Raw genomic sequence first — 23,935 nt, forward strand, 5'->3', positions numbered from 1 at the left:
TGTTCTGTTAATGTTTAAGTAATATTTAAAAATTGCCCCTGGTTTTGAACTTTTCTTTTGTTCCGCTCCCATTATTTTTGTCTTTGTCTCTGACTGATAAGCAAATAAATTGAAAACTATGAATCCTCCTGAGTTTGTCTCTTTTTTTTTTTTTTTTTTTTGGTTTGCTCATCATAAAATTTGTGGTTTTCTGTGGTCAGTTGTAGAACATTGCAATCATTAAACAATGACAGACATTTGACCTTCTGATTTCATAGTTTTCAGAAAAATGAATACAATGCAAATCTGTTATTCTGTCAACTCTCCAAGTATGTAAGAGCAATACTTAAAATCTGTTTCTGCTTTTGGACTTTTGTGTCCCTAATGTTTTGGCATTGTCCCTGATTCTTTCTCTATGAACTTGAGAGTGTTTTTTAAATAAGAATCAGATCTCTGAGATGTACACAGACAAATTAACTGTAGTTGCTGGGAGTGCCCATGCAGGTAAATTAATAACAGCTGTTTGCTCATTATTCTGGCCTTGCAGGGTTAGTGTGATTTGTGTGAAGCAACTTGGAATACTTTAATGTGTGACTACCATTTGTTTGTAACAAAGCTGAAATTCATTACATGGTCATAATTTTTATTACAATCAGACTTTTGAAGCACACACAGAAATGACTTTACTGCTGGCTGGGGGGTGGTAGTAACTCACACGCTTGTCATTTGCAAAGTTTAGTCATCAGTTTGACTTTGCAGGAATAGTATTCATGTGTGCGAAGTAAGGTGAAGTGCTTTACTGTTATAACCATTATTTATTTACCACAATTTGACATCTGAGGTGTACATTGTAAAGTGGATGTAATTGGTGGATGTGGATGCCATCTTTGAACACAAGTGACTTTCCCCTGCTGTAGTTTGATTACTGTTAAACAGTAGCCACTGATGTGGCATGGCAGGAGTAGTGTCAAACAATGTATTTGCTAAGATTATGGCTTATGCATGTGTAGTGGGAGGGTGGTTGCAGTGTGTTTAAGATTAACAACTTATACATAATTTCTCTCTCTTTTTCCATCACAAGCATCAGCATTGCAGATAACAGGTGGCTAGCTTTGGTTGTCTATTAGGAGCACAATATGAGTGAAAGTAACTGGTTATTAATATTAGTGGTACAGTGAGCAACACTGCCATCTCACAGCACATACCTCTAGTTAAGTTATTGGCTGTAGCTTCTTCTCTATGGAGTCTGCATGGTCTCCTGTATCTCTGTGGATTTAACCAACTACTCTGGTTTCCTCCAACATCCTATAGATATGATTTATGTGCATTGACATTCCTCTAATTTGTCTTTAGGCCAAGCGTGCAGCATGTGTGTGTTTGTGTGCATCTTGTGATAGACTTGTCTTGATGGGGCCAGTGTCATTATATGTGCGTTTGTGTGATCTATGAGAGTGTGTGGGTATGTGTGCGCATCTGTGTGTCTCTCTGTGTATGTCTGTGTGTTTCTGTTTGTGTGTAGAAGTAATAGCACTGATTGTTATATGTGGACACATGCAATATTGCCGGATACATATATAACCCTTTTCTGGGTAGCAGTAAAAAAGTAGCTAGGAAGCATTATCTTTCAAAAATAAGGCATAAAATACACCACAGAACAGCCAGTCTGTCAGAGCTTCTGGTGGCACTCATATCCTAGGCTGTATAAGTAGATTATGATGCAATCTTAGTAATGACCTCTGCCCTGAACCTCATCTATTCTAAAACTGGCTCTACTCAGAGGTGTACACAGATGTTCAGTGTAGCTTATGTTGGGGGTCTGGGGATAGTGTGGTCAGTGCTACTTTAATTGCCCTTACAATCAAACCTCTGAGATATGCACAGAATGTTGCTGCAGCTTTGTAGGGGCTGTTGACAGTGTGGTAATTATTTCTTTAATTTTTCTGACAAACCTCAGAGATGTGCATAGAAGGTTACTATATCTGTCTAGGAGCAGTGTACTGCTTAGGAGCAATAGCTTGGAATACATTACTATAACTGTTATTTTTTTCACTTTCATCTCAAACATTAGATACCTATATAGGTAGTTATTTTTTTTGGGGGGCTAGGAGTAAGGAAACATACTATTATATATGTCTGACAACAGCAGGTTTAAATACATTACAAGGTTCTATTTGTTCTTTCAGTTTTGTCCTAGTCCGACAACAGAGTGGCACATAAAGGGTGGCAGCCTTTTGGGTATAGGGGTAAGAATGCATGATATACATACTTGACAGCAGCTACTTGAAATATGTGATTGTGGCCATTTGTACCTTCATCCCAATGTAGCAATACTAGAGAACAACACAGAAGGGGATTATGTTTTTTTTTGGCTGGGGGATAAGTAGGCACTACTCCTAGATGTGATTTATGAATCTACACAGTCATCTGTCTTCTCAGTTTTTGAATTGCAATCGTGTCACAAGCAACTTATTAAGAAAAACAAAATAAGACTGAATTTCTTTCCTTGCTTGCTTGTTTTTGTTCAAGCCATCATTTTAGCAAAAGACTGGAAAATGACTCTAAAATGCTTCTCATAGCATCTATAACTGATTGGCTTCTGGGACAATAGAGCCCCTCAGAGCCCTCCTCCCCAGTTAAACTAATTTGGTTATTTATTCCACAGTTATTACAGAGGTACTGTTAGCTAGTTATGGTGTTGGAAATAAACTCCAAAATGCACCACAGAACATGTATAACCCTCAAGGCTTCTGGGTGCTTAGCAGACCCTACATCCCTGCCTTAATTCAGGTATTACCTAGACAGTTATTACAGTGCTTTCTGAACCAGTTTGGATGTGTTGAAAAGATGCAGGAAAAAAGCTGAAGAATAACAAAATATGTGAGAGAAGGTAGAATAAGGCCCTCTGGATGATGTGGGGATGCTGTGATGTGGAGAACTGGGGCAGGGGGGTGAGCGAAACTGTGGGATGTTTGTGTGAGGGCGATTGGGCAGTGGGAGGGGGAGCATGGAGCCCATTGCCTAGAGCACTATTTCACCTACATTCGAGGTGTGTGGAATGCAACTAACACATTAGGCTTTGAACTTCTTGCTGTCAAATTTTTGTGTGGATTGTTTGATGGGTTCTGAATAAGCTACATACAGTGGATATAAAAAGTGTACACACCCCTGTTAAAATTCCAGGTTTTTGTGATATAAAAAAATGAGACCACAATAAATCATTTCAAAAATTTTCCCTCCTTTAATGTGACCTATAACCTGTGCAATTCAATTGAAAAACAGACACATCTGTTAGGGGAAAAATATAAAAAAAAAAATAAACGTACAATACGCTGGTTGCATAAATGTGTACACCCTTAAACTAATACTTTGTTCTGTGCGCACACCCTTAAACTAATACTTTGTTGAAGCACCTTTTGATTTAATTACAGGATTCAGTCTTCTTGGGTACACACCTGCCATCAATTAAAGAGACTCTGTTTAACCCAAAATAAAGTTCAGCTGTCCTAGTAGGATTTTCCTGACATTTACTCAGTTGCCTGCTACAGTAAAAGCCATGGTTCACAGAGGGCTTACAAAGCATCAAATATCTCATCGTTGAAAAGTATCAGTCAGGAGAAAGGTACAAAAAATTTCCACAGCATTGGAGATACCATGGAACACAGTGAAGACAGTCATCAAAAAGTGGAGAAAATATGGGACAACAGTGACACTGCAAAGAACTGGATGTCTCTCCAAAATTGATAAAAAAAACAAGATGAATACTGGTCAGGGAGGCTGCCAAGAGACCTACAACAACACTGAAGGAGCTGCGGGAATTTCTGGCAAGTACTGGCTGTGTACTACATGTGACAATAGTCTCCCATATTCTCTGTATGTCTGGACTATGGGGTAGGGTTGCAAGACCGAAGCCTTTTCTTACACAGAAAAACATCCAGGCCCGGCTAAAATTTTCAAAACAATACATCGTCTCCCAAAGGCATGTGGGAAAATGTGTTATGGTCTGATGAGACCAAGGTTGAACTTTCTGGCCACAATTCCAAAAGGTACATTTGGTGCAAAAACAACACTTCGCATTACCAAATAACACCATCCCCACAGTAAAGCATGGTGGTGACAGTATCATGCTTTGGGGTTGCTTTTCTTCAGCTGGAACTGGGGCATTAGTGAAGGTGGAGGGAATTATGAACAGTTCCAAATACCAGTCACTTTTGGCCCAAAACCTTCAGGCATCTGCTAGAAAGCTGAAGATGAAGAGGAATTTCACCTTTCAACATGACAGTGACCCCAAGAATACATCCAAATCAACAAAACAATGGCTTCAACAGAAGAAAATTAAAGTTTTGGAATGGCCCAGCCAGAGCCCTGCCTTAATCCAATAGAAAATCTGTGGGGTGACCTAAAGAGGGCTGTGCACAAGAGATGACCTCACAATCTGACAAATTTGGAGTGCTTTTGCAAGGAAGAGTGGGCAAATATTGCCAAGTCAAGATGTGCCATGCTGACAGACTCCTACCCAAGAAGACTGAATGTTGTAAATAAATCACAAGGTGCTTCAACAAAGTATTAGTTTAAGAGTGTGCACACACAACAAAGTATTAGTTTAAGGGTGTGCACACTTATGTAATCAGCTTATTGTAAGTGTTTTGCTTTTTATATTTTTCCCCTAAAATATTTGTTTGTTTTTCAATTGAATTGCACAGGTTGTAGGTCACATTAAAAGTGGGAAAAGTTTTGAAATTATTTATTGTGGTTTCATTTTTTTATATCACAAAAACCTGGCATTTTAATGGGAGTGTACACTTTTTATATCCACTGTAGGTAAATTCCAAGGGCTTGTCTGAATTTTTGACTCAAAGGATATTCTGCCACTGAGTTGTATGCAACATCTAACTTTTATTTTATTTACCTTGTTGCTAGCAATTTTATCTCACCACTTCATTCCCAGAAATGTAGTATAAGTAATTTTATTTCCCCCTGACTGCCGTAGGCAGCACGAGACTGTTGTGATGAAAAGGATGCTCCCATCTGGGTAAGTCAGATTTATGTTTGTTATAGTTGGTAACTGACTTATCCGCGGTGGTGGTGCTGTGGTAGCGTTGTCGCCTCACAGTAAGACGCTGTCTGGTTCGATTCTCAGCTAGAGCATCTTCTGCATGGAGACATGCGTGAATGGGTGTACCTTCGTTGAAGGTTGTGCGTCAGGGCTGGTAACTCGGTACGTAAAAAATCAACTACCAATCATTAGCGGACCGGAGTTCTGCTGTGGTGACCCCTAACCAGGAAAAGCTGAAAGATGCAACAACAACAACATAGTTGGTAACTGGCATATTATAGCATATGGTTAATAGCTGACTAAGAATTGTTTAGTAATGTATTAATTGCTGTCCATAATTTCTGGGTCTCTCTAAAAACACGACATATATGTGCAATTTTGCATGTATCCCTGCCTGACAAAGATGGTTTGCTAGTGTTTTGATTGAAGCTGCCATTTTAGAAAGAAGCATTTTTAGGTAGCATTCTAAATTACTCTTTCTACAATGGGACACCAAAATAAAACATTTTTGGGGTGCTCATTTCTTTCCAGGGTTTTCTGCTAATGTTGTATGGTTTCTGTTACTTAATAAAGCTGAAAACAAATTCTTGTTTTGTTTATACTGTACATTCCATATGACTGGAGACCAGCAGGCATTACAGTCACGAAGGCAACAGTACTATAAGTAACTTAGTGGTTCTCTGTTCCATTACTTTCACTGTGTTAGTTCTGTATATGACGGTGCTACACTGTCAAAACAGAGAAAATAAGAAGGAAGGTAACATTGAAAACAAGATTATATTATGTGCCTTTATTAGCTCATTTGAAGTAACTTGCAGAAAACAAAAACAACATTTGAGTTAATTAGTGTTGTGGAGGTGCTGCGGTAGCGTTGTCGCCTCACAGTAAGACACTGTCCGGTTCGATTCTCAGCTAGAACGTCTTCTGGGTGGAGACATGCGTGAATGGGCGTACCTTAGTTGAAGGTTGTGCGTCAGGGCTGGTAACTCGGCACATAAAAATCAACTACCAATCATTAGCGGACCAGAGTTTCGCTGTGGCGACCCCTAACCGGGAAAAGCCGAAAGACACAACAAGTGTTGTGTGTACAAGATCAGCAGTTCAGTTATTTAGATGGTAATCAAAAGACAGCATATCATATTGCCACTCAGGTATTTTATCTGTTCGTCATCTTTGGACAAATATCTCAAAGCACCAATGCATATTTGTTTGAAAAAAAAAATAGATATTGAATGCCAGTTGTTTTTGTAGGGTCCTTTTCATCTTATGGAAAGTTATTATGCTAAAATATAGTATAATGAACATATTATTTTATATTATATTGCAGTATATTAAATAACATTTGCTTGATGTTAGGAGAAGAACATAGGCCCTTCTAGTCTGCTCTTTTAAGTTCATCTAACATTATTCTAACATAGATAGTTGAATTACAGTTCATCAAATGCCATGACTTGTTGAACAGAATTGCAACCCCCCCCCCGGAGTATGAGAAAATACTTTCTTTTAAATGTCGGTCATACTTTTCAGTCAGTAGTGCACAGTTTGAAAAGTACTTTTGTGCTGTTCATGTATGTGGTAGCTTGATCTCAGCAGCCAAGATTTTCTGTATTCTGATTTGTCTGTTTTTCTTTAGTAAGATAAAGTTTGGTGGCTTCATCTGCATTAAAGTATCTAATAACAGAATTTGATGTATGAGCTATGTGATTTGCTTATTTCTTGCTGTCAGCTGGGCCTCACCAGACTGGTACTAGTTACATGTAAAATCAGTAAACCAGATAAAGTACTGTTTGATTAGCCCTGAAACTGGGTAGTTATGCTTAACATTTATATCTATTTATCAAATGCTAGGTAGGTTAGTGAAATACCTTGAAAAAGGAATCATTTAGTATGTGATGTGCTAACTACTTGATTATTTTTTTCTTTGAACATGATGTACTCTAAAAAAAAAAATCACTTGGACACAATCTGTTATACGACTCCATTTATGAACTATGCCAGTAAAGTAGTACCCCCCTCATGCTTCCAAACATAAATATTCAGGGAATCATGTACCTTTCCCAGCCAGTGGAAAGGACTAGAACAGCAAATCCAAGCAATGATTTTTTCCTTAATATTCAGTGATCATTTTTTTTTTTTATGGGGAAAAAGGGGGGTTGATAATGATGATGATGATGATTCAGCTATCAGTTCTTGACCTGACAACCCATCTATTCCATGTGACAGTGTCTGCACTGGAATCCTCAGTTTTACCTGTCAAAGCATACCGTGATATCTGCATGACCAGTCATCAGTTATTTCCCTATGATTCTCTGCATGCACCTATAATAACTTTAGATCACCACAGCCTCCTATCATTGTGTGGCTTGAGTGGGACTGCCTATTCATCTGCCAGTGCACACTAATGGACTTCCTACACCCAATAACAAATCCCTTCACCCACCTGTGACCACACTGTCTGGGATCCCCACACTTGCCTATTAATGCACACTTTGGGACTCCCCCACCTCTGTTTTAACAGTACTTGCTGTGGGATTTTATTGCATGTATTTTGGGTTTGTTAACCAGGGCAGAGCACTGATCCATATGGGGCTTTCTTAGACTCATCCAGGATACAATGTCTGGTTAATTGATCTGCTCAGAGTAACATAGTAGACAAATGGAAGCTGAGGGAATTAAGCCCTGGACTACAGGAAGCAGCCTACAGATCATAGCCTTAATCCTGTGCACAAACTGCTAGATCACCACAATCACCTATTAGTGTATGCATTGGAACCACCACATTCGCTAATAAGTGTACACTGTCAGATTCTAAAAGTTTTCTGTTTGTGCACATCTTAGGATCCACACACCTTACCTGTTACAGCACACCTTGGGATCATTATACACTCCTCTCTATACATATGTCAGAATTTACACATCCACTTATCAGTATACACCCTGGATAACACACACATTAATGTAGAAGCTAGGACCTTTTCACCTACCTCTCAGGGCAAACTTCAGGATTTCCACACCCACGTATCACATCTTGGGGTCCTCATAGCCACATATCAGAGGACACTGTGGGGTCATCACATCCACTGCAGTAAGAATGACTGCTCCATTCCAGCCTTCTCTGAAAACTCATAAAATGATGCTGGACTTCTTAGTTCAGCAAAAACCTTTGGCTGGTTTCCATAGTCATTCTTGAGAAAGTCCTTTTTATATGATTTAAAAGGCATTGTGGTGTATTTATTACTTTATTAATACAAAAGTTGTTATAATTTATTAAGGGATTTGCTCACTGCAAACACTGCTGTATTAATGTTGTTTATTATTTTTATTTTTGGTTAGATGACTGCCGAATGTTTGCGTTTGTGCGGATCACCACTGGAGATGCCATGAGCAAGAGAGCCAAGTTTGCTTTCATTACCTGGATTGGTGAGAATGTCAGTGGTCTGCAAAGAGCCAAAATTGGTCCAGATAAGTCACTGTTGAAAGAAGTAGTGCAGGTAGGTAATACCTGACTGCTGACTGTGTCGCTGTTGCCATTCAATTTCTTATTTTCAATAGTATTCAGATTTTAAAGGGTATTTTGATAATGGGTAATACCTGGTGGAGAAGAGATTTCATTTATCCTTTTTGTGTGTATCTGTGTGTGTGTGTTTGTGTGTATGTGTGTGTGTGTGTGTGTGTGTGTGTGTGTGTGTATGCATGTATATGCATGTGAGCCTGATTGTGTATGGTTTTATGTCTATGTCTGTATGTGTGTGTATCTGTTTATGAGTGTTTTCGTAAATACTCGTTCAAGACATGTTTTTAAAATACTAGCTTCCCTTATATTACTGTTCTGTGAAGACAGGTTGTTGTATTAGTAGTGCTTATTTTATTTGGCCTTTACATATGACAAGGGTGTGTGTGTGTGTGTGTGTGTGTGTGTGTGTGTGTGTGTGTGTGTGTGTGGATTGGATGGGAGATAACAAATTCACCCTGGGGATCACGTCAGTCACCCTGCTAGACAGGGGTCCAGGGAAGTAAATATTGTGGGAAGAAATAGCCAGGGAATTGTTATGGCTAGGCTTGTATAGGCCCTAGGGCTGATAGCCGAGTACCATCCTATGAACCCACGAACCTAAGTAATCTCTATTTGTAGCTCCACACATCTTTTGTCTGATGTCACTGTTGATGCATTGTGACTCATGTATTAGTCTACAAAAGGGACTGTGAATCAGAAACCTCTACTAAGATTACAGCTAAGCTTGTGTGGATAAGGTACCAGTAGATTCTAAGTTTGTATTCAATTGCAGTAATTTATACTAGGGAATTCCTGGTCAATCCTGTGCAACTTTTATCCAAATAAGATATGGAGTTTTTGCAGTTGTATATTAATGCCATATGATACAGGGTCAAGTGCAGATCTGATATAGTGTGCCGTAGAGGATTTGTTTAAATGTAGTGGCTACATAGATGGCGATCCAACAGATTATTACAGTCTGTGGGACTGTAGCAAACTGCACTTAAACCAAGCCCCTTGTGCAGCATTTTGTTGAAATTGTAAATGGTACACATTAAATTTTCAAAGTGATTTAGGTGCAGAATTTAATAAAAATATATATGCTGTACTTATATTGCTTTCTGAGGCTAACATGCTCCCTGTGTTCCTATATGAATTAGTAGAGTGTAAGATGTGGGAAGCACTATTTTGGTAGGAGGAGATACAATGGATAGGACAGCAATGATTATAAGGAACATAGGTATTCAATGAGTGCAAAGGAACACAACATTAGTGCTGTGATTTTGAAGCACCATTCATGGTTTTGCAATGTAATTGGCTTAAGCAGAAGAATTCACAGATGCAGACTGGGGCCTTCCTCACTCATGCTTTAGTTTGTTTCTTTTTAGAGAGGCAACAACCTGTCTTTGTGTGGCATGGAGTCTCAGCGTCAGGGAAATATTAAGATTTGGGGCAAGTTTGCCCCCTCTTGTGTTGCATTCTATATCTCTAGTATTGTTGGAGACAGAAACTTCCATGGAACACATGTGGGAGCTCTGTGCATCATAAGTATTGTTGTGTCTCTATCTTGGCAGAGTGTATTGTACTATGTGTAGAGTTGCCTTCATCTATCTTGAGCACCTGTATTGTTATAACTGCATTTTGGTTGTGAATGTGAATTTCAGTTCTAAAATCAGAATCTCTAGTTGTTAATCAAGTGGCTCTTATAAACTGTCCTCTAGGTATATAGTATGGTCTTCTTTTTAAAATAAATAAATAAAATAAAGATTACTTCTAAAATGCAGGTACCCATTCGAGAAAGTGTTTTTATGATAAATTGTACTGTCAAAACTTCTGCTTGCATTTTGGTTGTGAATGTGAATTTCAGTTCTAATTTCTAAAATCAGAATTTCTAGTTGTCAATCAAGAAGCTCTTATAACCTGTCCTCCAGGTATATTCTTCTTTTTAAATACCGGGTGATTACTTCTAAAATGCAGGTATCCATTCAAACAAGTGTTTTTATGATAAATTTTACTGTCATAACGTCTTCTCTGAAGATCCCATTCTAAAGTGATATCTAAAAAATAACTAGTTAAGAAGTGATTTTAGAATAGAAGTGGATTTCATTATTTCTTTGTTTGAACAGCAAGGTTATAAGAGACAGTGTCCATTGGAAACAGCAGGAGAAGTGATTAGTAAGAGAGATATTGATTTTATGCCTATTTTATTCAAATCATTGACAGATAGGAATTTATTGAATAAAAGTAGTAGTAGCTATTTTAATAAAGACAATCCAGTTTGTTTTTTAGATATATATATGTGGATAATTACAATATTCGTCAGGTCATCTGTAACAAAAGGAAAATTATTAAAGGGAATAATGATTTGTATAAGATTATTGGTAACCTCCCATCATTTATTTATAAAAAAGAATATTAGTTTCAAATTGATGTTACAAAATGACACTGCTAAGATTGTCCACCACTTACAGACAAAGCTAAGGGAACTTACAAATGTGGGGGATATCATGTATGCAAGTTCATTTTTGAAGGGCCTTATATTACTCTGGAACATTTGGATCAAACTTTTGGTGCAGATTACCTGTTTATATGTCAGTCACAAGGAGCTGTGCAGATTAATATTTGTTCATGGTGTCAACAAAATGGTTTGGAGGAACAGGTACATCTCGCAGAGAATACTGCTGCTCTGAAACATATTTCCCATCCACATAAAACAAAGTAGGGAATAACGATTTAAGTAAGATTATTGGTACCCAGCCTTCATTTGTTTATAAAAAGAATATTAGTTCCAAACTGATGTTACAAAATTACACCACTAAGATTGTTCCACCACTTATGGACAAGGTTAAAGGTACTTATAAATCTGGGGGATATGATATATATATATATATGTATGTATGTATATACACATAGGTTCATTTTTGAAGTGGCTTATAACATCTGGATCAAATTTTGGTGCCAATTACCTTTTTATATGTTAGTCAGAAAGAGCTGTGTATGTTAGTATTTGTTCGGCATGTCAAGCTTTTAATATAGGTATGATTACTAGAGCTTTACGTAAAAGAATTAAAGAACATTTGTGTTCTGTTAAGACTAAAGACTTTAATAATGCTTTGTTTAAACATTCTTGTGAATGTATTAATTATGAGATTTTTGTTTTATATACTTGAACAAGTTCAAAATGATTTAAGGGGAGAGGATATTAAATATAAATTAGAAATGACAGAGACTGAGTGGCAGTCTATGCTGGAGGTGGACTGCTTCCTGATCTCAGTGATACTATAAATTTAAAGTGTTTTTTTTAAATAGAAGGTTAAAGTAAAGACATGATTAACTTTTTTGATTAATTAATTGAATGCCATGTGATTTTGTATTTTATATAAATTGTTATGTTTTTTATCTGTGATTGTTTCTGAAGAAGTCTGGTGGGTTGCAGACAAAAGCGGTTAATAAAGTTCTTTTATGCTAACATTTTAAGTATTTTCTGGCATTCTTTCCCTGTTCACAATTTAACCAACCCAAACAACACTGTTCAATCTCAGCCTCCATGTAGGTTTTCTAGCAAGCAATTGGAGAACAATTACAGTCATTCTCCTGCATAAGGGTGGACCTTCCACAGACCCAGGCAATTACAGACCCAAAAGTCTGATAGCCTCATATGCAAAGCTATGGAAAGACTTATCATGGAACTAATCAATCAGGATATAGTGAACCTCCAAACAGTGGACCTGTCTCCGTTTGGATTCGGCAAGGTCAGGTCATGCTTACTTAACCTGGAGGACTTTTTTGAAAAGGTCACCAAAGAACTAGATCACGGTAAAAGGGTACACACTGCAAACTTTGACCTGGCCAAATCTTTTGACACAGTCCCCTATTCAGGTGTAGTGGGAAGCTAAACAAAGTGGGAATAAAGCCCTGTGTCACCCAGTGGATTGCCATTTGGCTCAGATAAAGGATGCAGGAAATCTAAATAAAGTCAGCTACCTCCAAAGAGACCAGTCACCAGTGAAGACCCCCACTGTTCTTGTTGGCATCTACTTCTCTGAAGCAAAAACTAATATCAAATGGCTCTGGCTGACTGAGTTTGCAGATGACTGCAAGTTAGGAACAGTCATTGAATCCCCAAATGACTTAGCCATCCTGCAGGAAGGCTTATCCCTAATAAATAACTAGTGCCAAAATCACGAACTGAAAGTAAATGCCAAAAAAAATGCATTATTGTATCCTTTATGAAGTCATCTAACCAGGGGAACTAGCACATTGATAATACACCCTTAAGAGTTGACTCAGTTGTTCAGGATTTGGGAACTTATGTAGACAGTGACCTCACTTTTGACCAATATGTGTCTGTTGTCATAAGAAAGACTTTCTATATTGGACAGGTTATAAACTAAGGGATTACGTATAGATCAGGGGATGCTGTTGTTCCCACTTTACCCTGCCATCATTAGTAGGCCTGTTATTGAGTGAAGTACCCCCCTTTGGCATGTATCTGTCCAGCCACATACAACAGCTGGAATGCCAACAGAGATACTTTACTAAGAGAATACAAGGCCTAAACAATATGTCCTACATGTCCTACAAGGAGTGACTCAGAGCCCTGACACTATACTCTGTATCCTACAGACTGCTAAGAGGTGACCTGTGTTTGGCATACAATGCATCCTCTGATCTAATACTGATGGATTTATGATGCACTAGCAAGTGAAGTGGCATAAGAAATAATTGCTCTAGGGAATTAAGCCTCTTCTGCAACATCAGCAGAATGGTTTGGAGGGATAGATATATCTCGCAGAGAATACTGCTGCTCTGGAACATATTTCCAATCCACATAAAACAAAGTTCATCCCTGTTCATATTCAAGACAACTTAGAACTATGGATGGGAAACAGAAAATTTAAATGAAGACTGCCCCTGTACTACTAATGGACAGAGGCAGCCCCTAAATGGTTTGTGTCATGCATAGTTCCCATCACATTATCTATGGTATGATCACAGTTATTCTTACTAAGGTAATATATAAGTATTGACCATGGGATGGGAAAGGCCAGTCTAACAACAACTGGGATACATTAATTCAAGCACCAATAGGGAAAGTGGATAGGCTTAAAATTCCCCTCAAGGACAGCTAACATAGTGCTTACCTATGAACCTATAAACTACTGCCCTGCTGACAAATTGGCTACTATAAATGCATTTCTAAGGGAGCACCCTTGAGACTCTACTGCTGCCATCTAATAGTAATATAATTTTTAAGCAGATGGTTTTGAGATCATAAGGCAAGTAAACATCACTGCTTTGAGCTTTGAACAATACCAGCCAAAGTAAGGGTCACACTGTACCACTGCAGAGCAAAACTATATTCATCGGCTTCTGAGGAGTTCATACACCTCACTCTCAGCGCAGTAACTTCCATTGCTCCCCAACCAGCACTAACTTTAACTTGGCAAAAAATACTTTTCATTAATATATATAGAAATAAACACACCCACACACTAATTTCCAGGAGGGTTAATTATATATTTTCAGTGATACTACCCTTTCCTGATTATATGATAACAAACTCTTACCAGCCAGACTAATTACGCACACTAAGATAACTGTTAAAGTGCACTCTTAAAATAACCCCACATTCTTTTAATTTAAGGTCTCTACAGGTGAGCAGTCACTCTCTTCCAAAGGTGGAGGCCAACAATAATTCACCAGATGTTCTTCATTCCACATTGCTGCAGTCCTAACCATTGGGTAGTCCAGCTGTCCAGTCGGCCGAATACCAAAGTATATGGCTGGCGTCGGTCAAGCGCATTAGACTGATGTCAGGGCGTCAGGGTACTAATCGCATGACCGGCGTCATATCCTCAGTCTTTTTTGCCGCATGGTCCGATGCAGAAGCAGTTTTGCGAGTGCAGGTTGGCGTTCTGAAATTTGAAGTCGGAGTTTCAGACCCGAATCAAAGTTGGCTAAGTACCCGTTGGGGAACATTTTGGTTTTTCTTGCCTCAGTATTTAACGGATGTCAGAAAAAGTGAATAACTGTATTTCTTGTGGGAAACAGATACCTCATAGGGATTACCATACTTTGTGTATACCTTGTTTAGGGCCTGAGCACGGCGTTGTTGGATGCCGCTCTTGTGCTAGATTTAACAAGCGCACTATTAAGAGAAGGTTAGACTGTGCCAGGTTAGTGTTTGGGAAGCGTTGTAATTATAAAATGCCGTCGGATGCTCCGGCGCCCGCTTCGTCAAAAGCGCAAGGACAAAGCAGCAAAGCCTAGGGTTGAAGAACCGGCAGTCGGACGTCGGTTCTTTAGAAGGCTCAGTGGAGCCAGAGGTTTTGCCAGGAGTTTCTGTGGAGTCTCAGGCAGAGACTTTACTGTTACAGGATGTGCCCTCTCAGGAGGTAGGCCAGGCTGATGGGATTTCTCAGGTAGCTGTTCTTCCCTCTCTTCCTAAGGCAGTTAGAGCCTCTCCTTCTGTTTCCAAGACTTCCTTGAGAGGTAGGCCAAGTTTAGCTTCAGTGGGGGCTTCTCCAAGCACTTCCGGTTCTGTGCCTAAGAAACATATGCTTAAAATGGCAGAGGATTTGATTACTATGATTAGAGGTTCTATGCCCCCTCCTGATAAGAGGCCTAGGGTGGAGTCTGAGTTTGAGAGTTTTGAACAGTGTTCAGAGGCTTCTGAGTCTTGGCTGAAGACTTGCAGGAGTTTCCTCATTATTCTGATTCTGATGTGGATGATTCCACTCCTTCAGCTTCTCCTCCTGAGGATTTTTCATTTTCAGAGACTCTGCATTCCATGAGGGAGCATTTTAAATGGGAAGGCCAAGATTTCTCTGATTCCAGGAAGAGGCTTAGGGAATTCTTGTTTTTACCCCAGCATAGGCCCTTAGCTATACCTCCTGTGTTGAATGTGGTGGAAGATGTTTTGCAGAGGCTTCCCTGAATCCTGATTCTTTGCCTCCTGCCCCTGTTAAACCTGATAGGTACTATAGGGTGCCTGAAGCTCATAAGTATCTTTTAAGAGTCCTAGGACAGACCCAGAAATTGTTTCTCAGGGGCCTAAAGGTGTTAAGGCCTCTGTTGTTAAAAAATCCTGTTCCTTCTGATAAAGAGGCAAGGGCTTTGGATAGATGGGGTAAGAAAGTGTATACTTCTTCCACTTTAGCCATGAGGCGTTGAATTGTCAGTTTCACATGCTAAAATATCAAATTATCTCCTTTCACAATTGAAATCTAAGGTGGATGCTCTGGCGGAAGGTATTGAGTGTAAAGAGTTGCTGGATTTAGTTCATGTGTCTGAACAAGTGGGTAAGCATTCTTTGCAATGTGGTTTTGATGCTGTGCAGGCCTCCTCGAGGGTGGCTGCCACTGGTTCTGTTCTTCAGGCACGCTTGGTTGAGGGATCAGAATTTAGCTGAGCATGTTAAAACAAGGATTTTGGATGCTCCTTTACAGTCTGATGTGTTGTTTGGTTCGCCTGTGGAAGCAGTTTTAAAGAAAATGGAGGACAAGGCTAAATCTATGCAGACTGTCAAAGATTTTTGCAGGTGCAGCCTCCAAAGTTTAGCAGAAATTGGCCTACTAAGGGATGGACATATCCTGCGTATGATTCCCAGTCTAGGGGTAGGTCTAGGCGTGGTAGGGCAGAGCTCAAGGTTCTTTTAGGCCTAGAACAGGGAGTTCTCCTGCTCAGGCGTCTGGTGAGGGCAGGGTCAGTCCTTTCGTAAACAGACCCAATGACCTGCCTTTTCAGCTGCCAGAGCATTCTCGACTGGCAGCTCCTCTGGGAGGAAGACTGTCTCTTTTCAAAGAAAATTGGGATTTAATTACTCAAGACAGATGGGTTTTGGATATCATTCACCACGGTTACAGGTTTTATTTCCATACCTTGCCCCTTTCAAAGGCATGCCAGACGTTCCTCCTCCACAAAGGAAAGGGCTCACAAGCAAATTTCTTTGTTACTCCAAATAGGGGCCATTCAGCCAGTTCCTGTACCAGAAAGGGGCCTAGGATTTTATTCTCGCCTGTTCCTAGTACCAAGAAGGGGAACACGTGGAGACCAATTTTGGATTTATCTATCCCTCAACACTTATCTGGACATTCCCAAGTTCAAAATGTTGACGTTACAACAGCTTTTACCTCTGCTGGGCAAAGATCACTGGATGGTAACTTTAGATCTCAAGGAAGCTTACCTTCATGTGCCAATAAGACTAAGATGCAGGAAGTATCTGCGTTTTCGAGCTGGAAATTCTCATTATCAGTTCTCTGCATTGCCCTTTGGCTTATCTACTGCAGAGTATTCACAAAGGTTCTGGCTCCACTGATAGCTTACTTCAGGCTAAAAGCAAGCCAAATCTACCCTAACTTGGGCGACTGCCTGATTGTGGCTCAAGAAAGAAGATCTTCTACAGCATCTGGAATATGTCATAGCAGTGCTAAGATGCCTAGGGTATTCTGTGAGCGAAATAAAGTCCAGTCTAGTACCCTCTCAAGACATGTGCTTTCTGGGTGTGAGACTGAATACAGCAGCCCAGATGGCCTTTTTAACCCCGGACAAACAAAAGAATCTTTCCAGTTACTTCCATCATCTATCTCTTCAGTCCGGGCTGACTGCAAGGACAGTCCTTCAAGCCTTAGGGTTCATGGCATCTTGTATTCTGGTGCTTCCCAATGCCAAACTGCATATGAGGAAGCTACAATGGTATCTCAAAATCTGTGGACACAACACTGCCAGGATTTGGTCACTGTCATTCAAATAATACCTTGCATTCAAAGGAATTTTTGTGGTGGGCTCAGGAATGTCACCTAAACAAGGGACTCTCTGTGACCCGGCCAGAGGCGAGTCAGATTCTAACGACAGATGCCTCAGATGTTGCTTGGGGAGCTCATCTAAATGGAAAGTGGATACAAGACAAGTGGCCTGCCAGACTACAGCATCTACATATCAACATGAAAGAGATGTTAGCAGTTCAGTTTGCATTAATTGCTTTCAAGGAGTTACTTCTTCCAGGGCAGGTGTTGATTCTAACAGACAACACAACTGTCATGTGGTACATCAACAAACAAGGGGAACACATTCTTACCCATTGTGCAGACAAGCAATGATTTTATGGGAGACTGCGCTCAGTCTGCAACTAACTCTTCAGGCAAGGTTTCTGCGGAGCACAGAACTCCTTAGCAGATGTATTAAGCAGACAAATCATGGATCCCCACGGTGGAAACTGGATCTTCATGTATTTCAAACATTGACAGTGTCCTGGGGAACTCCAGACATAGATCTGTTCGCTTCTCCACTAAACCACCAGCTGCCGAAGTTTTGCACGAAAGGATTTCATCACACAGCTTGGAAAGTGGATGCTCTTTCTTTCAGTTGGAAAAATCTTCATGTGTATGCCTTTCCACCTCTGCCTCTTCTTCCAAAAGTGCTTCTAAAGGTCAGACAAGACAAGCCAAGGATGATTTTAATAGCTCCAGATTGGCCTCGGCAGTACTGGTACCCATTACTGAGGAGTCTGGTAAGGAAGCCTCCATGGCCTTTACCCTTGATTTCACACCTGTTGTCTCAGAGGGACGGTCATCTGCTCAATGTCAAGCTTCATTCTCTACATCTAACAGCCTGGCATATTCTGTTTTGAAGACAGCAGGTCTCAGCTTCCTCAGCAAGTTTTAAATGTGATTATGGAAGCCAGAAGACCTAGTACAAGGAAAGTGTCTGGGAGAAAATGGAAGAGATTTTTGTTTTGGAGTGCAGCAAACAATTTGGAGATTACTGAGCCAAATTTGAGTGTGGCTCTTCAATATCTTACTGAGTTACTGGACAAAGGTTTGTCTTTCTCTTCCATCAAGATTCATGCTGCAGCAATTTCAGCTCACTATGATTGTGACCCACCATTGTTTTCGCATCCTTTGTTCAAGCAATTTCTTAGAGGGGCAAAGAATATAAGACCCCACGTGAGCTCCTACTCCTGCTTGGGATCTCAATTTTGTGTTGGAGAAACTTACTCTACAACCTTTTGAGCCTCTTGGCTACTGCTGAATTGAAATACTTGTCATGGAAGACTGCTTTTTGTTGGCTATTACTTCTGCAAGAAGGGTTTCTGAGTTACAGGCCCTTATGGCAGTAGAGCCCTTTTGATTTTCCATAAGGATAGGGTATCATTCGCATTACTAATCCTTCCTTTATGCCTAAGGTGGTTTCTAGTGTGGCTTTAAACCAAACTATTCATTTACCTACTTTCTATGCAGATCCCCAAAATAAGAGGGAAAAGATTTTACACACTTTAGATGTACATAGGCAGTTACGTTATTATTTAAGCAGGACTAAGGATTTCCAGGCAGTCTCAGCAGTTGTTTGTTTCTTTTGCTTTGAGTTCTCAGGGCAAGCCTGTGTCTAAGCAAACTATTTCTAAGTGGATTGGGTTTTTGCATTTCATTTTGTTATTCCCATCATGGCAAGGAAATTCCAGCTGGGATTAGTCCTCATTCCACTAGGGCTACTGCCACTTCAACAGCATTTCTAAGGGGGTGGCAACTAAGGATATTTTGGAGGCAGCTACTTGGAGTTCAGTGCATACTTTCTCTAAGCATTACCACCTTCCTCTGTACTCTAAATCTAGGGCTGGTTTTGCCACAGCTATTTTGCAAGGCATGTTGGCAGCTCCTGCTTCCTTATGATTTGCCAGCCTCCCTTACCTCTGCTTTGGGATTCTACCCAATGGTTAGGACTGCAGCAATGTGGAATGAAGAACATAGTACAGTTTTGTACCTACCATAAATGTAGATGTTCGAGGATCCACATTGCTGATCTACCACCCTCCTTCCCCTCTTTGTTTAGGGGTGGTGGTGTGAGTTAATATATATTATTGTATATATTGTATATATGTTTGGTGCAGGGCTTTTTGGTGTTTTGGTTTGGGCCTTGTCTTTTTTAGGGTCTTCTGACATCTGGGGCAAGAAAAGACTGAGGATATGACGTCGGTCATGCGCATTAGTACCCTGTCGTCCTGACATCAGTCTAATGCGCCTTGACCGACGTCAGCCATATACTTTGGTATTCGGGCCGACTGGACAGCGGACTACCCAATGGTTAGGACTGCAGCAATGTGGATCCTCGAACATCTACATTTATGGTAGGTACAAAACTGTACTTTTGTACACATTACCCTTATATACAATGTCAAGCAATCAACTACAAGTTATGAGATTTTAATAAAAAACATAGACAATACAGCTTGAAACGTAAATATGCATACAAGTATACAATTGCACAAATGAATGTAAACTATAAATGTTGTGCTAGAGAGTTAGTATTAGAAAAAACAATATTGACTAGCAAATTCTAACACTGCACTGACTGAAGATGAATGGAATCTATACTTAGCATCTGCATACAATTCACTGGCAGAGTCCATAGACACGAGCTCACTAATGCTGGAAGCAACCTGTTTTTCTAATAAAATACATTCCATTTACAAATTCATAAAGTCTATAGCACATAATATTTCCAGAGGAAACACGGACTCCAGCTAAATTACTCAAACTGCTGAGATGAGTAGTTGCACTATGGACTTAGGAGGAAGAGCAAGAGAACTTTCTTTGGAGAGTAGATGGGTGTTCTGTTTTGAGGCAACAGTGTGAAGTATTCATTTAGTACATTTTTTTTTTAGAAAAATTCCCCTTTCTGAATTAGGTAAAGAAGCTCAGACCTTACCTCCTGTGCTGGGCCAGGATTTTGAAGTCAAGCAAACCACATAACTTTTGACAGGAAGCACCCTTATTGTGTGTGTGTGTGTGTGTGTGTGTGTGTGTGTGTGTGTGTGTGTGTGTGTGTGTGTGTGTGTGTGTGTGTGTGTGTGTGTGTGTGTGTTTTCATCTGAAACAGTTTAACTTAAATAGTTTCACGTTCACAATTCTATTGCAAAACATTTGCAGGTTTTACATTTCATATATTTACAACAGTTTTACTGAAAAATAAAAACAGTTGTAGATTTTTTACAATTTTTCAAACATCTCAAAGTGAAAATTGCAGATTTTTATACAATTTTTAACAGTATCATGGTGTTACTCTGTCTGTATCCTTTAGATGTAATGTTCGACTGTTAGTATTTCTGAAGAATGTGCACAGAGAGCTTTACCTGATCAGTTTTGTAAAAAACAACGCATTAACTATGATGACAATCATTTTTTGACTCTGTGCCTACTATAATGTTTTTCTGCAGGATGCTTTTTGGAGGTATGCATTCTTTGCTAGTTTTGTTATGATAGATGCTTCACTGTTGGGAACAAAACAATGGGATTGCACAGTTTGAATGTGGTGCCCTGACTATGAACAAATGGACGTCTACAAATATTCCTATTTCAGATGTTGCACATGATGGCTGGTTCCAGTTTTGACACATCTAGCATTAAGACCTCTAGCTTGGTGTTAAGTGCTTTAATATGTTTGACAAGCTGAATGTATGTAGACAGTACCAAAAACCTTGATACCAAGAACGTTAATGGATATCATGGGGTAATTTCACTTCACAATCTTCAGATGGAGGGCTTATAGGTTCATAGGTTATTACTAGGCTAACTGCCGTTGTGGGCCATTTTAAGCCTAGCCAGTTATTCCATGTGAGAATCAAACCCTGCACCTTGTGTTCATAAGGTAAACATCTTAACCATTAATACCCGGCTCCCACTTTGTTGCCTTTACCTGTCTAAGCTTACAAAATATAGCAGCCAAAGGTTGTAAGACATGTAGGTAGCTGTCAGTCATTCCAGTACAGGTGGTAGGGATTCAGAAAAATCATAATACAGATATTTTAGCATGATGCTTTCCAAAGCTGTAGCTACAAGCGATGTTAAGCCTATGGCAGTGAAAGGTAAACTACTTTTCACTGCATTATTATCGCGTAATTGAGCTAATGAAGGGATTATGCTATAGGTGTCACATGACAGATGCAGAGGCACAGTGAGGTGGTATGTTATGTGCATACACGGGTAACAAAATGCTTCATAACTGCAACATTGCAAGGTCAGCATAGGAAAATGATAGCTCAATTCATCATATAAAATCACTTGGACACAATCATTATATAATACCCATTAGCAGGAATTAAGCAGTAAAGCAGTACCCCCTCATGCTCAAACATAAATATTATTCAGGGAATCATGCAATCTTTCCCAGCCAGTGGAAGCGCGGACTAGAACAGTAAACCAAGCAACATTTTTCCCTTAATATTCAGTATTTCATTTTAGGGGAAAAAGGGGGTTGATAACGATGATGATGATGACTAGCTATCAGTTCTTGACCCGACAACCCATCTATTCCATGATAGTGTCTGCACTAACTTTCTCAGTTTTACCTGTCAAAGCATACCGCGGATATCTGTACTGACCAGTCACTTCAGTTACTCCCATGATTCTGCAGGCATGCACCCATAATCTTTAGACTGGCCATAGCCTCCCTATCATTGTGTGGCTTGAGGGACTGTTTGTCCATCTGCCAGTGCACACCACGACTTCCTACATCTAATAACAACAAATCCCTTCACCCACCCAGACCACACCTGTCTGGGATCCCACACTCCTGCTTATTAATGACACTTTGGGACTCTCTACCTAGTTTGTATTGTGCACTTGCTGTGATGATTTGCATGTATATTTTGGGTTTGTTAACTAGGCAGAGAATGATCCATATGGGTTTTCTTTAGGATCAACCAGGATACAATGTCTGTTAATTGATCTGCTCAGAGTAACATAGTGTAAATGGAAGCTGAGGGAATTAAGCCCTGACTACAGGAAGCAGCTCACAGATCATAGTTTAACCGCAGTGCAACAAATCATGATCACCACAATCACCTATTAGTGGCGTATTGGAACCACCACATCTGCCAATAAGGCACACCATATCGATCAAAAGTTTCTGTTTGTGCATGTTTCTTTAGATCCACACACTCACCCATAGACACACCTGGGATCATTATACACTCCTTCTATAAGGCCAGAATTTACAATCCATCCATTGTATACCCTGGATACACACACATTGGTAGAAGCTAGACCTTTTTCACCCACCTCTCAGGCAACTTCCAGGATTTCCTCCACCAGACGTCGTATCACATCCAATCTTCAGTAGCTACAGACATATCAGAGGACACCTCAATACTCACATCCACCGTGGTAAGAATGACTGCCCATTCCGTTTCTCTGAAAACTCATAAATGATGGACTTAGTTCAGCAAAAACCTTTATTGGTTTCCATAGTCACTCTGAGAAAGTCCTTTTGTTGATGATTTGAAGGCATTGTGTGGTGTATTTATTACTTATTAATAAGGTGTTGTTATTATAATTTGCTGCGGGATTCGTCTACTGCAAACACTGCTGCATTAATGTTGTTTATTATTTTATTTTGTTAGATGACCGCTTAATGTTTGCGCTTAAAGCGGATCACACAGAGAGAGATGCTGCGGTTAAGAGAGAGCCAAGTTTGCTTTCATTACCTGATTGGTGAGAATGTTGCGGTCCAAAGAGCCAAATTGTATCTCAGATAAGTCATTGCTGAAAGAAGTGGCAGGTGGTAATACCTGACCGTTGACTGCGCCATGCTATCTAATTTATTTCAATAGTATTCAGATTTTAAAGGGCATTTGACAATGCACACCTGGTGGAGAAGAGATCATTTATCCTTTTGTGTATCTGTGTGTGTGTGTGTGTGTGTGTATGCAAGGTATATGCATGAGCCCTGATTTTAAAAAGGTGGTTTATGTTCACTATGTTCATGTAACCAGTTTATGAGTGTTTTTAAATACTGTCGAGACATGTTTAAATACTAGCCTGTATACTGTTTCAGAAGACAGGTTGTCATTAGGTAGTGCTTATTTTATTTGGCCTTACATATGACAAGTGTGTGTGTGTGTGTGTGTGTGTGTGTGTGTGTGTGTGTGTGGATTGGATGGGGAGATGGCACAAAATTCACCCTGGGGGATCACGTCAGTCACCCTGCTATGACAGGGGTCCAGGGAAGTAAATATTGTGGGAAGAGAATAGCCTGTGAATTGTTATGGCTATGCTTGTCATAAGGCCCTAGGGCTGAGTAGCAGAGTGTACCATCCTATGAATCCCATGTAACCTAAGTAATCTCTATTTGTAGCTCCACACATCTTTTGTCTGATGTCATCATCACAAGGTTGATCATTTGTGGACCTGCTATGTATTGAGTCCTAGCAAAAGGGACTGTGAATCAGAAACCTCTACTAAGATTACAGCTAAGCTTATGTGTGGATAAGGTACTCAGTAGATTCTAAGTTTGTATTCAGTTGCAGTAAATTTATACTAGGGAATTCCTGGGTCAATCCTGTAGCAACTTTTATCCAAATAAGATATGAGTTTTGCAGTTGTGGTTATTAATGCCACTACATGATTACAGGG

General features: G+C 39.8%; 1 protein-coding gene across 1 annotated transcript in view; it reads left to right on the plus strand.

The window, feature by feature from the left end:
- Window positions 1-23,935, plus strand: part of COTL1 (coactosin like F-actin binding protein 1) — a 184,381-nt gene that overhangs the window by 80,433 nt on the left and 80,013 nt on the right. Inside the window, exon 3 of the mRNA XM_044081469.1 lies at window positions 8,366-8,523. Coding sequence (XP_043937404.1) covers window positions 8,366-8,523 — 158 coding nt within the window. The remainder of the gene's footprint in view (window positions 1-8,365; window positions 8,524-23,935) is intronic.

The sequence above is a fragment of the Protopterus annectens genome, chromosome 8.part0 (genome assembly GCF_019279795.1).
Source record: "Protopterus annectens isolate FY-2018-M chromosome 8.part0, PAN1.0, whole genome shotgun sequence".
Lineage (NCBI taxonomy): Eukaryota > Metazoa > Chordata > Ceratodontiformes > Protopteridae > Protopterus > Protopterus annectens.